Here is a 16,965-nt window from a genome sequence, read left to right on the forward strand (position 1 = left end):
ATATATATATATATATATATATATATATATATATATATATATAAATATATATATATATATATATATATATATATATATATATATATATATATATATATAATATTTATATAGCGTGGAGAGAGAGAGAGATGTCATGTTAACTGCAGAATATTATATGAGGCAATTAATTGTTCTTCAAAATTTTATGTTTAACCTTAGCAAAGGTAGATCAATTAAATTTGATGAACGCTACGAAATGGCTTCTTTTCTAAAATTCTTCATAACCAATTAAATATTCATTTTAACATTAAAGTGCTTATTGATTGCACATTATTCAATAAATCAAAACTTCAAAATACAAACTCAATATAAACTCAAACGGTATTGAAAAGTATTACTCTGAGGTGCGCATTCGCTTTGTCCAATGTAGAAATAAACTGTATCATTCTGCAGTACAATGTTGCTATTTCAAATCTTTGGATGTCCGTGGTTTTTAATTAGCGTCCTTGTGCCATGTTATTGCAGCTTACAAACGGGCTTCTCTAAACTTCAGCGAGGACACAGACTGGACAGGAAACTGATTCAATCCTTCCCAGAACTCAGTTTCTTGGACTGTGTGATAGAATGTCTAGTAACACCACGGTGTAAATCTGTCAACTATTGCAAAGGGGCTAATTTCTGTGAAATTAACTACGAAAATAAGACGACAGCAGCTAATGAATACATGGACAATGCTGGATTTGTGTACAGTGAAAAGGAGCACTGGCCTAAGGTAAATGTGTTCAAATCTATATTAACTACTATCTATATTCTATTCCAATACAACATATATATATATATATATATATATATATATATATATATATATATATATATATGCAGCGCATGTTTACATGGCTATTTGCTATTTATATGGTCTGTGACAATACTATCGAATCATTTTTTTTTTATTTGAATTTTAAGACAATTATTGTGATATGTACTTTTTCCTGATAAATCGCTATACTCACTTTATTTATTTTAATTTAAAAATCAGAACTGTAATTTTTTTTAAATCTGCAAAAAATGTAGATTTAAGAAAAAAAATTAAGTGTTTAAAAACAGTTATTTACTTAAAATGGTTGGCAAACACGCTAAGATATATTTTTGCAAATCATATGATAAATATCAATCCAATTTTTTTTATCTTTTTTTTCCGAAGAAGAACCAGTGTTTTGCTAGATTCAAGTTTTAAAAAAAAAACCCAAAACAAAACAAAAAACTAGGGAGATTCCACAAAATGATTATGTCTGTTATAAAAAAAGAGTTCGTTAATAAAAACTCTATGCTTTTGTAAATGCGTTTTAGGTTTAGCATTCTCAAATTTTATATAGTGATAAAACAACAGTGGTGTAAAAATCTAATTTAACCTTAAGTAGGGGTATTATTGCAATATATGGATAACTTTAAAAAAGCATTTTCAATATTTAAAAAAAAAAAAACCTGAACTAAATATTGATAAATAAATACACTGCTCTTTTTTCATAGCTTGCATAAACGACACAAGGCTAGACAAGTGTTACATTTTTGAGTCTGTTATCACCATGCAATATGTATATTATATGTTGCTATTGTTTTTAGCTTTTATGGTAAATTTTAATTCTTTGGACAAGTTTGGCGAGATCAATATACCGAAAGACTGCGAACGATAGCATTGTCTAGCCGCCTTACTAAAAGTTTTTTTTTTATTGAAAATTGTCTAATTAAAGTTATGTTTATTAATTACTGTACACATTTAGGTATATTTTGGACATTCTTCTTGAATGGGATGTAATAGAATGTAACTAAATGTTTATGAAACGTCTTCACTGCAACAAAGAAATAGAATACCAAATTAATCAAATGGTACGTTTTTCCTCACTTCCATATGTACATTACCGACCAGACCCAACGTAGCAGAAAGTAAACCCCAATAAAACACTGGGTTTACTTTCTGGGTTTACTCCGGGCTTACAAGAGTGGACCCAGAGTAAACCCAAAGTAAACCCAAAAAGTGAATCCGGAGTTTTGTTGGGGTTTACTCTGGTGTTAGGTTGGGTCTGATCAGTACTGTAGGTAAACATTCAGTTAGAATTAATAATTGACGAGTTACCCTTTTAATGAGTACAAAGTGGAGGATAACTGTTTATATCAAATGGAATGAATGTGAAAAATACGGCGAGTGTTAGGCATGTTCCCTAATTATTGCCCGGTAAGAAAAGTACCCAATTCGGAGCAAACCCGCTGATTTTATCGTATTGGCCTTTGACCGCTCTGTCTTAGCAACAAAGTATATTAAATAGGCAATTTTCTAAACCACTTATTGAATAAGAATATCTTTAGATTTTACTGTATTGCGCGTAACAACAGCTGCATGCGCTGTTCAAAGAAACGCGTCGCTCCATGATGTCAACGTACTAACTAATATACCTAGTCAAACAATCAGTACATGTTAATATCATTATACACGTTAAGGGAGTCCATCCATAACCATCATATTTCATATCTGATAAATTACAAGTTTAATCATTAATTTTTTAGTGTGATTTTGATATAATAATAATTCACCTTTGACATTTATAAAGAAAATTGAATATTAACAAAGAACAAGTGCACTTAAGCTATAGAGAATGGGCCCTTTTTCAGTGCCGTTTATATGTAGAAAATATCATCAAATTGCTTTTTTCTCATAATAGTTAAGCACTCATGGATACTTCTGATTTATATGCACGCTTAAATTTACCAAAATTAGAATACAATTTGAGGATTTTTAAATGCCTATAAATAATTTAAATCCGGAAAAATCGAACCGAATCTACTTTAATTGTGTCTATTGAAATCAGAGGGAGGAGACATTTAAATCAACATTGCTCTGTTGGTGGATCGATTGGCGCGATTGCTGAATTATACTTTATGCATTATTTTACGTCTGAAAAAAAATCGAATGAAGCTTTGAAGTTGCAGATTACCATAGTGACAAACAAACATTCCTGACCATACAAAGATGAAGGAAAGCGATCTAAAACGTGTCAATGATTTACAGTGAGCACATTTGACAAACGTTTACCTGGATAGAATCCACGTGATTGTTTGAAATAATTTATTCCATGCGTGAGTTCAAACATGGGTCACGCAGGTAATAGATTTCGCTTGCTATAGGAAAAACCTTGAAATTTTCATACATTTTTCATTTTTTAGGTACCAGCCTAACCGAGTACAAACTTCTTACTTTCACAGGAGTTTACTAAATGTATAATGCGTATATTGTCTTTTCCACAAGTTTGTACTCGGTTAGGCTGACAGTAAACAAGGCTTTAAAATAAATGCCTGTCCTCGATTTACTATACAAAATCACGAATGTCTGCTGACCCATACTATGTTTTAAAGCTTCGTGCTTTTCATAAACAATAATTTCAGCGCTAAAACTTGTTAATTCTTATGGAATAGATATCAATAGATAATGTTAGGGAAAAAAATATGCTTAATTTGATTCTTCATTTTTTCACTTTTCACCGGGGCCCATAAGTGCACTCGTTCAAACCATATGTTGAAGTTAACATAGAAGTCTATGGGGAAAATTACATTTTGTAAATATATATTTTTAGTTTAAGTATTTTTCTAACATTTCTCTTGGTAAAAAATTGCAAAAGCTTTCCCTTTCTTCGAATTTGCCAACGATATTCATAATTTCCCATACATATCTTCAAAAAATAATTTTTTAAAAAACAATTCCTAAAGGGCGGACAACTCAAAAAACTTATATTTGCAAAAAGTTCATTTAGTTTACTACATACATACTCCCGTTTATACTGTTTGCTTTATGTCAGCCTCATAAAACCTTTAAAATACGTATTTGATGTAGTGTAGATCAATCAAAATGGTTATATTTGCCTTAGTTATGGATGGACTACCTTAATTTACAATCTCAGGCTCGTAAGACTATATATATATATATATATATATATATATATATATATATATATATATATATATATAAAGCACTAAAAATGGCTAACGACACGAACAATAGAAATTGTCAAATTTTCGGGACAACCCGTCCCTTCTTCAGGACCAAAAAATAAATTACATAAGTAAAAAACAAAGAAAGCAAAATCTAAAGCTACTACTAAACTACTTAAGAAACTATGAAAAAGAACAGCTACATTATACACATCATTTGATCACATTCTTAAAGGTGTTGATACTGTCGCCGATCGCTATAAAGTAATCAATCGACTGCCAACTTCACGCCTGATTAAGTTAATTAGCTAATTAAAATTGACGTCCGAGTTAATAAATGAAAATTTGAACCCCCGTTGTTAACTCGTACGGCACTTATGATATAGACTCGAATTTTTGATGAAAAAGAGATAAAATTAAATGAAAATAAATAAATAAATAAAATTAAGAAAAAAATGATTTACAAATAAAAGGTAGTAAAGAAACTAATAAATGAAAGAGGCGCAGTTGACAGATTAGATAAAATTACTATGTGGGTTTCAGGTGATATATGGCTATGAGACGTTCATTTTAGTGAAGTCCATTTGTTTGTTCATGCCATCAGGTCTGAATGATTTGAGTCTGTGCATCCAGAACTTTTCCTTGCTTTTCCTCTCCGCGTCTGTCCAATTAGGATTATGGTCAATAACCAATACTGTCATGTCTTCCCATTTGTGGCCACTTGTATTAAAATGTTCTCCGACGGGCTCCTTGACTTTTTTGGTCTTTATGGTAGAGCGATGGTTGTTGATCCTTCTGCGGAGGTCACCTGTTTCACCGACGTATTGCTTAGAGCAGACTTTGCAACTGATGAGATAGATGCAGTTGTCTGTGCGGCAAGAAGTGTTGCCAAATATCTTGTACGTGCGACCCGTGGTGGGGCTTTTAAAACTGTCCGCGTTTGTGCTGTGTTTGCACAAAAGGCACCTGACATCGGAACATGTTTTAAAACCGCCATTTGGCAACGGGTTGTCTAATCTTGCCCTCACTACCATATCCTTTAAGTTCCTCGGGCGTTTAAACGCAGCCATTGGTGGATCCTTGAAAAGATCAGCCATTCTTTCGTTAGTGTAAAGAATGGGCAGATTATTTCTAAGGATGCTGTTGAGGTTCTTAAGGGCGGGGTGATATGTAGTGACAAGTGGAACCCTGCTTTTGTCTGTTTTCTCTTAGGGTTCCACTTGTCACTACATATCACCCCGCCCTTAAGAACCTCAACAGCATCCTTAGAAATAATCTGCCCATTCTTTACACTAACGAAAGAATGGCTGATCTTTTCAAGGATCCACCAATGGCTGCGTTTAAACGCCCGAGGAACTTAAAGGATATGGTAGTGAGGGCAAGATTAGACAACCCGTTGCCAAATGGCGGTTTTAAAACATATTCCGATGTCAGGTGCCTTTTGTGCAAACACAGCACAAACGCGGACAGTTTTAAAAGCCCCACCACGGGTCGCACGTACAAGATATTTGGCAACACTTCTTGCCGCACAGACAACTGCATCTATCTCATCAGTTGCAAAGTCTGCTCTAAGCAATACGTCGGTGGAACAGGTGACCTCCGCAGAAGGATCAACAACCATCGCTCTACCATAAAGACCAAAAAAGTCAAGGAGCCCGTCGGAGAACATTTTAATACAAGTGGCCACAAATGGGAAGACATGACAGTATTGGTTATTGACCATAATCCTAATTGGACAGACGCGGAGAGGAAAAGCAAGGAAAAGTTCTGGATGCACAGACTCAAATCATTCAGACCTGATGGCATGAACAAACAAATGGACTTCACTAAAATGAACGTCTCATAGCCATATATCACCTGAAACCCACATAGTAATTTTATCTAATCTGTCAACTGCGCCTCTTTCATTTATTAGTTTCTTTACTACCTTTTATTTGTAAATCATTTTTTTCTTAATTTTATTTATTTATTTATTTTCATTTAATTTTATCTCTTTTTCATCAAAAATTCGAGTCTATATCATAAGTGCCGTACGAGTTAACAACGGGGGTTCAAATTTTCATTTATTAACTCGGACGTCAATTTTAATTAGCTAATTAACTTAATCAGGCGTGAAGTTGGCAGTCGATTGATTACTTTATAGCGATCGGCGACAGTATCAACACCTTTAAGAATGTGATCAAATGATGTGTATAATGTAGCTGTTCTTTTTCATAGTTTCTTAAGTAGTTTAGTAGTAGCTTTAGATTTTGCTTTCTTTGTTTTTTACTTATGTAATTTATTTTTGGTCCTGAAGAAGGGACGGGTTGTCCCGAAAATTTGACAATTTCTATTGTTCGTGTCGTTAGCCATTTTTAGTGCTTTATATATTCAGTTTACTGGCTTAGTATCTATATATTAGCTCCGACACCTTAAAGATGCCTAGTGTTGTTGATTCTATTCAGTGCTTTTTATATATATATATATATATATATATATATATATATATATATATATATATATATATATATATATATATATATAGACTATAACATTCACAAACTTCCTTCCTCTGGCTTCCAGTATCAATACCATTCCGGATACAGACCCATTCAGCACCTATGTTTTAGCTTATATACGTTATCTTAGATTTTAACCACTTATATAAAGTTATATACACTTGTCTTAGCTTATATCGACCTTTATCAGCTTGCTTACACTTGTCTCAGCTTATGAACACGTCAGGTATCGATTGAATTAATGAGAACCAATTTGGATGACGTAAGTGAGACCAGAAATCGGTACAATTTTATTCTCTTTAAAGTGTAACGTTCAGACACTTTAATTATTCACATAAATATGCGGTTTTCAGCCGCAAAAAATATAAAAACTGCTGTCACATTGAATAAAATTGATTTAGCAGCCATTTATTGCAGCCACGCAGGTCGAAGCAGCTGGCAGAAAATTAGTCAAATCATCAAAGTACTGAGAGCAGTCGAGCAGAAAAAAAAACAATTTTGTCATCGCTTTATTTTATCGATACCAAATGATTGATGCTCAAATTAAATGGATGATTAAAAACTGTTCACGCAGTCAAGCGTTTAACAAAAGTCAATGAATTTTGTGGACTGGCTACGTGATATGAAACGTAAAACGTCTTTTATGCAAGACAGTATGTTTACATGGAAAATACACACAAACCTACAAATTAAGTCACATTTTTTCATTTCCTCTGGCATACGTCTGATAACCAAAAAATTGAAATAAATATTTTTTAAATGGTAGTCTAAATCCATTTGACCATGAAATAAGATATGTGAATTTGCTATTCAAATATTCTGGAAACATGTCAAAAAATTACAGGATGAATCTCTGCCATTCCCCCAATTGAAAGGTAACTGAAATGTGACTGATTGGCAAATCTGTGCCATTCAGTCACATTTCCAGACCACTCAGTTGACTGGATGGCAGAGCTTCATCATGTAAATAGTATATAACAAGATACGATCACGTTGCGAGCAACGAGTGGGTCTTCCGTTTAATTATGAATTAATAATAGGGTTGAATTAAAACGTTGTCATTTGATACGAGTTATTATATTAACTTCCTTTTTAAAAAATTGTTGGTCCCACATTGCAAAATTAAGATTTCCGGAAAAGGTCATTTTTAAATTTCAATGCTCTTCAATGCGTTGTCTGATTTTAAAACGGTTTTTAGTTTTGTATTCGGTACAAAAATGTTTACAACACGTATATGCTTTAAAAACATGGGAAATTTGGAAACACTTTCGGTGACGACCAGAACTGACGGACGACCTGCTCTTATCAAAATATGATAAGTTTCAAACATTCAGATGGAAAAAAAAAATGGTAAATGTTTTAACTTAAAAAAATTATAATACAGTATTTTCCAAAAATGCTGTTTGAGCGGACCGGAAGTGACGGACGATCGTGGTTTTACCTGATTGGCCCTAGGAATTCAAAAATCTATCATTCCTTAAATTTCAATTTTCTATTTTCAATCGTTTTTGAGAAAAAGAGAGAACAAAATCACTTTTTACAAAAACAAAAACAAATAGAACAAATGGAACGGAAATGACGTCATCAACAAAAATGTACGTTATAAATGACCTTGATATTTTGTATTATTCGTGAAAATTTCATTGTAGCATATTCGAGATATTCAAGTTTTAGGAAACATTTTAAGAAAAATAATAATAATAATAGTGAAAAATAGAGAAAAAGAAACCTAACGAAAACAAGAGTCTCCCGTTGGAAAAGGAAGACCCTAATAAAACATATTGTACATGTCATAAATACAAAGAGAATTCCTTCATGTTATAAATACATAGACTGATAAAATATTTAGTGGAGGAATAAGTGCAACCGATTACGATTTTTGTCACACACTTCGAAGATTTAGACTGAATATCATATCAACTGGCAAGCGGTTAACAATTTGTCATCTGAACGGACCACTTTTAAACGTTCAAAACTCCGTTGCATACAACTTTTTAATAAGCACACAAACAAAATTATATACAGTACATTTAGATAAATACTTGAAGTAGTTTAAATAAATTACATTTACAGTAAACTCTCGTGTTCATCAATGTTTTATTTTGGTAGGAGCTGGCTGGAGCTTGTTCGAACTCAACCTGTGAAATCAACCAGACATGTAAACACAAGAGATATTCCGAGGATAAATTCTTTGAATGTGTTTTGTCAGGTAAAAGCATCCGGTGCCTTGCTTTTATGCAAATAGATACCATTAAAAATATACATGTGTTACATGTACATAATTGGTTTTCCTTATGCATATTGGAAAAATTTCAAGTGTCAAAGAGAGCTATTTTTTTTTTTTTACAAAATAACTAATCTAAACGAAATATATAAAAGACCGTTTGTCGACAAGTATTATGTTTTAATTTAACACAATAAACTATGAAACTTCCAGGAGTATAAATTGTTAGATATAAATATTAATAAAACAAACTGTCAGTTGAAGAGAATTTCACAATAGACTAGACAAATTGACAACATTGACGTGCCTTTTTTGTAAAATTAAAATGTAGCCTCTTATCTTAGGTATTAATCATATTAATTTCAGTGTAAGATTACATTGTTTATTATTTGCCTTTATACATAAGATTGTGGAATACCCGATCAAAAAGGAATCAATTTGAGTTCAATTAAACGTGAGGACGCCATTGGCCTACACAGGAGGATACACGCCTCGTGTGCTGACGGATACTCCCAGTCTGGTTCAGGACAACTGAACTGTCAGTCAAACGGAGAGTGGAAATACAACATTGTCTGTGAAGGTGAATATGCTAAAATGATACGGGAGGCAGTAAATTATTCATGCTTTAGTTTTGAATAATAAATGGTATTTTAAATGCATGTAAATGAAACCAGGAATTGATTTCTTTTTTTGTTTCAATAACAAAATGTAAAATAAAACGGATTTACTAATTTTTTTCGATATCTCGAGTACTGAGCCAAGTTCACGGCACCAGCAAGGCCAACAGTTTAGAACATCGCAGTGAACGTTTTATTATGCATAATGTTTGCAAATAGTTATGTGTAGCAAATAGAACGATTGACAATTGAAATGTTCCAATAAACATGAAATAAAACACTTACAAAAAAATTACGCACTAAAGCATGTATAACATTTTTAAAGGACAAATCTTATTAATAATGATATACGTAAACCATGGAAAAAACCCAATGCATTCATATCTAAATGAATGAAATTTTTTAACATTTTTGTTTTCTGCACTTTCTAAGTTTTTTTTTCTCCTGAGGTAAAGGTCTGCAATAAAATCATTATCAGGCACAACCTTCTTCGGTCTGCACTTAACTTGAAAACTTTTTGAGGAAATGAAAAATCTAGCACACACAAATTCATATTAACATTGAATTTTCCGATGTCGTCGGTTTTTGGGAGTTGATTTTAATCAACTCTCCTATGCACTTACTCAGACAAACCGAAAGTGAAACAGTGTTTGGACCTCAGCACAAATCATTACTGCTCACAAGACTTAGTTCTTGAAAATAATTGATAAATTCGATGTAATGTATGCTAAATCATTGTTTTCAAAGAAACGTATTTATAAATACCTTGAAAATATTCAGATTTTAAATGGTACGAACAATTTAGATATTTTTTCTAGTCGTATGTATTCCTACGCCAGAGTTCAATATAGTCTCGTTCAACTCGACGCTCGGATGTCTCCGTAAATCCTTGTCGGAGAATTACGGTGTCAGTCGAGCGTTTGGTTGAACGAGACGAGTTTAATTTTGCTTGGATCCATACAATGTTCGAGAAATATTTCTATTACGGATACATAGTTTGATTGAATTAATTTTATCTTTAAATATTATTTAACATGATTCATATGGGGGTTTCTCGACATTCTTGTCGAAAAAGTCCAAAAATTCATATTATAAAAATGTGCGTAATTCAAATTAAAAACTACATGTACTTGTCATGCAAAATAACATATCATTGATTTCAAAATAAATAAACATCGACAAAATCAACTCCCGTCAGTTCTTTGGTACTTTGATTATCAATTCCTATCATCGAAAGTACCTAATATTTTCTATTAAAAATGGAAGATGATTAGCCTCTGTCTGAACATCGCTTATGCGTCTTTGTAAAATGCGAATGTCTCCTGTAATTAAGTCACCATTCTTTTTTTAAAAAAAAAAAAAAGAAAAGAAGGGGGGGGGGCTGTTAATGTGGTTGTCATATTCAATTTTTGTCCCTGCAAAATTGTTAACAGATGAAATTTTTACTACAGAAATGTTTACATACGTGGACAAATTATTATTAATATGCAAAAGAAATTTCCTGAAGTAATCGAATTTTTAACGGGAATTTTATTCAACCTTGTATGATTTTCTTTTATCGTCATAAATATGTTGACAATGCAAGCATACATCTAAGCAAAATATGATATTAGAGTTTTTCATATACAATGTATATGATAATATATTCGCAATGGTTGAATATAAATTCGAATATAAACCTACGCATTTTTTATTAGTTAGATAGAAGAAGCAAAAACTAATCAAAATTTATTTAACATCTTCATTTTAAAAGATATTGATGAATGTCTGAGCAACCCATGTCAGAATGGAGGAACGTGCATTAACAACAATGGATCTTTCACGTGTATGTGTGCATTTGGTTGGACCGGGACACTTTGTAATCAAGGTAACCTCTCTCTCTCTCTCTCTTTCTCTCTTGTTAATGTTTATTATTCTCTCTCTCTGGCTCGTTAAAAAAATTTGATATGAACCCTCTTCTCTCTTTAAATTGTTATCGTTGTGTTTTCGCCTATATATCTATAAGATATATCAGTCTGAAAACTTATAAATATCGTATTAGTAAATTATGTTCATTTAGAAATACTGTTACTCTATACAGGGGGGGGGGGGGATTTCCGCCTATGTTATTTCCGCCCCTTTTACTTGCAAACGGTTTCGCCGCGTATTGAATTCGCCCAGACACAGTTGTGATGAAAGCGAGATCATTTAATATTAAAAATCGCCCAGTCTTGAATTTGCCTGCTGAAACGACGGCGCGAAAATAAAACATGGGCGAACATTTCCCTGTATACAGTATGTATTATGTATTGAATTTAAGGCGACGTATAAACTATCACATAGGCTTTTGCTTTTTTTGATACTGAAGTGTTGAATGTTTAACATAATTATCAAATGAAAAAAATGTCTTAAATTTTTCTATAGTCAACTTTTCTTACTAAGAAGCAATATACCTTCATCACCTGCATATGGTATTTTTGTCCCTCAGTAAATTAGATACGCAAGGGCTTGCTCATCGTATGGTGTAAACACAAGTAGCAAATATCCACGTTCCCATTAAGATAACTAGCAGTTGATGACATCATTGTTATCATTTAAATATTTCATGCAAGATATTGATGAGTGCCAGAATGACCCTTGCCACAATGAAGCCAAGTGCACAAACACACCCGGCTCATACAACTGTACATGTGACACCGGATGGACCGGGATAGTTTGTGATGAAGGTAAAGAACTAGGCAATGTGTTACCCCTTACTTTACTGAGGAAAACATGATTGTTTTTAATGTCAAGATTGTAAAAAAAATTTAGTACATTTAAATGATCCTTCTTGTTTGAGAGGACACTTAAGTAAATCTTTAGGGGGGAAATAAAACAGATTTTCTTGTGAAATTTGTACATGTACATGTGTATCTACGGTTGATATCTATATTTATTATGTTGGGAAGGGGGCTTTTTTGTCAAAATATTAAGCTGAAGATACTCTTTTGCAAAATTATAAACGTCAAGAAAAAAACGAATTATGCAAAGTACAAACAGCTTCTTAACAGACTAGTTCGAAATATTTATTAGAGCATTTTTTTTCTGGGTCATGTTTAAAATATCGGTATATTCAAACACATGGCTTAACATTATAATTTCTTCTTATATTATGATTTTGATGCGCTTTGTAAGACAATATTAATCATTCTCCTTTTTTAATACCATGTTTCCTTCAATGTCTGACTTATGAAACTGAAAGTTAAAATGTTTTGAGTCATAAAATTTCAGATATTAATGAATGTCTGGATAATCCATGTCACAACGGAGGGACATGCAGTAACAACGATGGATCTTTCAAGTGTACATGCGCAGGTGGATTCACAGGGGCACTCTGTAATGAAGGTTAATTTTCTCTTTCTTTCTCTCCCATCCTTTTCTCTCTCAGAAATATTAATAGTTGTTAAATTGATGTGCAATATACGAAACTTGCGACTATGACTGTTGTGTTGACTTCACACAATGAAATGCAAGTTATAGATGGGTGTTAAATAACATAAAAAAGGTGGATGGGACATAGTAGACTTTTAGCCAGTAAGCTTCCGACATTTGATATTGTAACATGTGCACGGTATGAAAAGTTAACCCTTTGCAGGGATTTAGCTGGGGGATGTCTAAAAAGCTGAACAATCAAGAAAAATACGCGGATATTAAGACGGATTGAAATCTCAGAGAAATCACTATGGTGAAAAATGCACTAAATCTGACCAATTATTTCGACAGAAAACAGTGATTGGCCTTACTAGGAGTGAAATAAAGGTATCTGTGCTGAATGTGAATAGAAAAAAAAATTAGCTACCGTGTTTTACAAAACATCCCCTGACTACAGTGAACTGTGTAATAAAAACTGTCCCCTGCCACATTTACATGTACTTTGTTGCAAAATTCTGAAAAGAGGTCAATTGCAGAAAATAAACAGTGCAACAAATGTAAGTTGGGCCTTCAGACTATACATGTACAACGTTCGATGACACAGTAGCTTAGTTTGAAAGAAAAGAGTATTCCTACCGTGAAAATATATAAAGTGTATTAGCAGGTATGCATGTTTTCATTGCAAACCTTACTATTGTTCATTTGGAACCAGTTTACAATGTTCACCATGCAACATACTGATGCTAAAGCGTGTTGAATACAAGTCATTTAGCTATCGTCAGAAATTTTTAATGACAGCTCTATCTACGAAAGCAAGATTAGCTATCAATATAGTAATTAGAATCTTCTTATTATTGTATTTGTTGTAATATCGTTGACAGTTCTGCCGAACATCGCAATAGGTAAACCTGCCGCACAGTCATCAACACAATCTGACTATAACGCCGCGTATGCAGTGGATGGCAACAGAGGAACAGATGTTGTTGTAGACAAGTGTACAGTTACACGTGATGGCGACACCAATCCGTGGTGGAGGGTGGATCTGCAGGCTGTGTATACCATCAAATCTGTCAGAATACTCAACAGAGGAATGGATAAGTACGGAACAGGTAGGCGTACAGAGGGGTGATTTTGCAAATTATATCGAAATATAGTAAATCAAAAGAATGCTGATGTTTTGATATTGGTTTTTATGTCCATACCTTTCATCAAATAAGTAAAATTAAAATGCTTACTCCCCCCCCCCCTAAAAAAAAATCATTGTTGATCTGTTTTTAGCTCACAGGAGCTGAAAGCTCAAGGGAGCTATTCTGATCACATTTTGTCCGTCGTCCGTCTGTCTGTCCGTCCGTCTGTAAACTTTTTACATTTTGAACTTCTTCTCTAAAACTGCTTATCCAATTTCAACCAAATTTGGCACAAAGCATCCTTGTGGGAGGGCAAATATAAATTGGAGAAATAAAAGTCCGATCTGTATTCAAAGCGGAGAAAACCTTGAAACTGTAGAAAAAGGAGGGTGCATTTTTAAAAAAATTTTTCTCAAGAACTACTGAAACCAATTCAACGTAGTTTAGCATAAATTATCCTCATGGGAAGGAAAACACAATTGCAAAAAATTAAGGGCTAATTCTGTTTCAAATCTGAGTTATTACGAAAATAATAATAAAGGAAAGGCGTGTCTCAGCTTCGGGTTCGGCATCCGGTAAAATGGGTAGGCAAGACTTGGCCTGGGCAAAACAAAAGATTGGCAGTTATTAATCTGCCAATCTCATTAAAATTTCAGCATATTTGATGGACCAGTATATTTGTATTCGCTGTAATAATTGCTGCAAATAAATGCGTATTTGGAATTGACGATTGCCGATCTGCCCCAGCTTTTATTTTGCCACGGCCCGGGTTTGCATACCCATTTTACCAAGACTCGTATTCCATACTTCTAAAACGAGGTTCTTTGTTTAAAGCAGCCATGACATTATACGAAAAAGGGTCGATCTGACTATGATGAATTTGCTTGTTGTGCAACAGTTCGCGTATGAAGGGAAATTTTTGAAACATGCAAAATATATTGGTGCCGATTTTGTGAAGTAAATTGAGGCTAAATATTTCAATGCGTTGACAATTTCTACACATGACGTTGGTGTTAGCTCGTTCTGATTTTCGTTTCGTTTTCATTATTTATGCTTTGTAACCTGGGAACTATCGTCTGTATTTCGTTATTTTTACGTATTAAATCAAACAGAGACTTCGGTAAATCAAACAGTTAACTGTTTACCTGCGCAAATTAAGCAAAATCTGATGTATCAAAAAAGTACTGAAATACAATTCATTCTATCGGTAATTCGGCATTATTTTTTGCGTAATGGTAGATTAATGCAATAGGTTTTGTTGAGATGCTCGGCATTTTCTCCAGTTTATTCAGTTTAAATAGAGTTTGATATCGCTGACGGAAATAGGTAGGTATAAACATGTAAATATTAATTCATTTCGAAAAAATAAATTGTTTTACAATTTCTATTCACTAACCATATTTGAGTGTTAAGCTTCGAATTATAAGCAAGATACAGAGATTTGCTCACAATTCTATGTTTGTACACAGATCTTAAAAACTAAAGATTAAAAAAGTAAATAATTTGTCAATATTTATTAAGAAAATTTTCAAAGTCTGTTCTTCCAGAAACCAACTTTAACAACTTATTGTATTGTAAACTTAACCTTTTTTCGTTATTATTAATCCTACTGTACAAGTGATCCTTGACTGTGTTTGTGTACATTTGTATAAACTGATTTTGAACCTCAAATACCAGTGAACTGGTCTTGAGTGAATAAAAATATTGAAAATCTTAGGCCATTCTTTTTTTCCATTTTAAATGCTGAATAGGAAATACCAAGTTAAAAATCTTAAGCTGAATGTAATAAACTCATGTGAACAAAATGTGACTCAAAGCTAGGCGAACTGTGAGCTCTGTATCCTGCTTATCATTCTACGATTGACCCTGAAATTTTGGTCGAACATTAGAAATTCTATTTGAATTAGAGTATGTTAAATACTTGTACAAACAAAAGAAAAGAATGATATTCTGTATATACCTACTCTCTTGGGCCCCCTCTTTATTCAATAATTAATGTGAAATCTACATCAATTTGGATAGTTTTTCAGATACGAGTAAATAAAAACAGTTTCCATAGTTCTGACACATTTCTGTTGCGGGGATAAAGTTATTATCGCTATTCCTAAGAAAATATCACAGCGGAAAATTATCCTTGTTTTGTACGCGAGGTAAATAACAGTCATTTAATTATAATGGAGAAGACAAATTAAATGTTTGAATATTTTTAATTTGAGGAATTGAGCACATTGAGGTACAATTTTCTTCTTCACATCTATACATGTAGGATTTTTTAAATAAAATACAATAACTATTATATATTTTTTTTTAAAATACAATAACTAGTAAGTAGTTGATGAAAAAAAATGTACCTATTTGCTCTGATATATTTTGATCGCTTTGCAAAGTGTAGGGGGGGGGGGGGCAGAACGAAAATATAGGGAATTGGAAGTTAACAACTTAACAGTGTACCCCTACCAAATGTTTAGTTTTACATCTTGAGTAGGATTTTCTTATTCTGGTATAAAATGGTATTTCATGAAGGTACAATGTCAAAGATTACGTGTATGCAAAAATAGGTGTAAAATTCGAATACTTTGCAATATTTATTTTTTGTTATTCTACCGAGGGACCATATGGCATAATATCTTTTGAACGCCCATTGGTGCTCAGGTGAGCGATGTGGCCCAATGGGCCTCTTGTTTTGTATTCTCTGCAAATAGAGGTTGTATAATTGGTATTATTTTGCAATAATGTAACACGATAAAGAAATAAATGCGTGAACAATTACCGGGTGACATACATGAATGAGACAATATATCAGCTCAGTTTATAGAGTCAGAATATTCGGATAGGATTAAATGAGATTTTGGATACCCTCGTAAATATATTGAAAATCGTAACATTAAAGGTACAGTTTTTATTATATACTGTAACTATTGAGAATACACCCAACATACACGTTATATAAAATGTAAGGGGGTTCAGTCAGGAACAGAAAGTTAATTTTATAGCGGTGATTAGTATGAAATCGCTTTTGTCTTTAAAATGACAATACATATGGACTTTAACAATGAATTCTCTAAAAGTAAACACAGGTTCATGGTTATAAAACTAAAGATGCCTACAGGTTAAGTACTGCTGTTAATCTTCTTCCTTCTGAAATAGTATGA

General features: G+C 32.9%; 1 protein-coding gene across 1 annotated transcript in view; it reads left to right on the top strand.

Moving 5' to 3' along the window:
- Positions 1 to 374: 374 nt before the first annotated feature.
- The window catches only part of LOC117685166 (protein jagged-1-like), a 34,359-nt gene continuing 17,768 nt past the window's right edge, over positions 375 to 16,965 (top strand). Inside the window, exons 1-7 of the mRNA XM_066070836.1 lie at positions 375 to 751; positions 8,565 to 8,664; positions 9,086 to 9,259; positions 11,050 to 11,163; positions 11,888 to 12,001; positions 12,546 to 12,659; positions 13,568 to 13,795. Of these exons, the coding sequence (XP_065926908.1) occupies positions 437 to 751; positions 8,565 to 8,664; positions 9,086 to 9,259; positions 11,050 to 11,163; positions 11,888 to 12,001; positions 12,546 to 12,659; positions 13,568 to 13,795 (1,159 nt within the window). The 5' untranslated portion in view covers positions 375 to 436. The remainder of the gene's footprint in view (positions 752 to 8,564; positions 8,665 to 9,085; positions 9,260 to 11,049; positions 11,164 to 11,887; positions 12,002 to 12,545; positions 12,660 to 13,567; positions 13,796 to 16,965) is intronic.

The sequence above is a fragment of the Magallana gigas genome, chromosome 1 (assembly GCF_963853765.1).
Source record: "Magallana gigas chromosome 1, xbMagGiga1.1, whole genome shotgun sequence".
Taxonomy (NCBI): domain Eukaryota; kingdom Metazoa; phylum Mollusca; class Bivalvia; order Ostreida; family Ostreidae; genus Magallana; species Magallana gigas.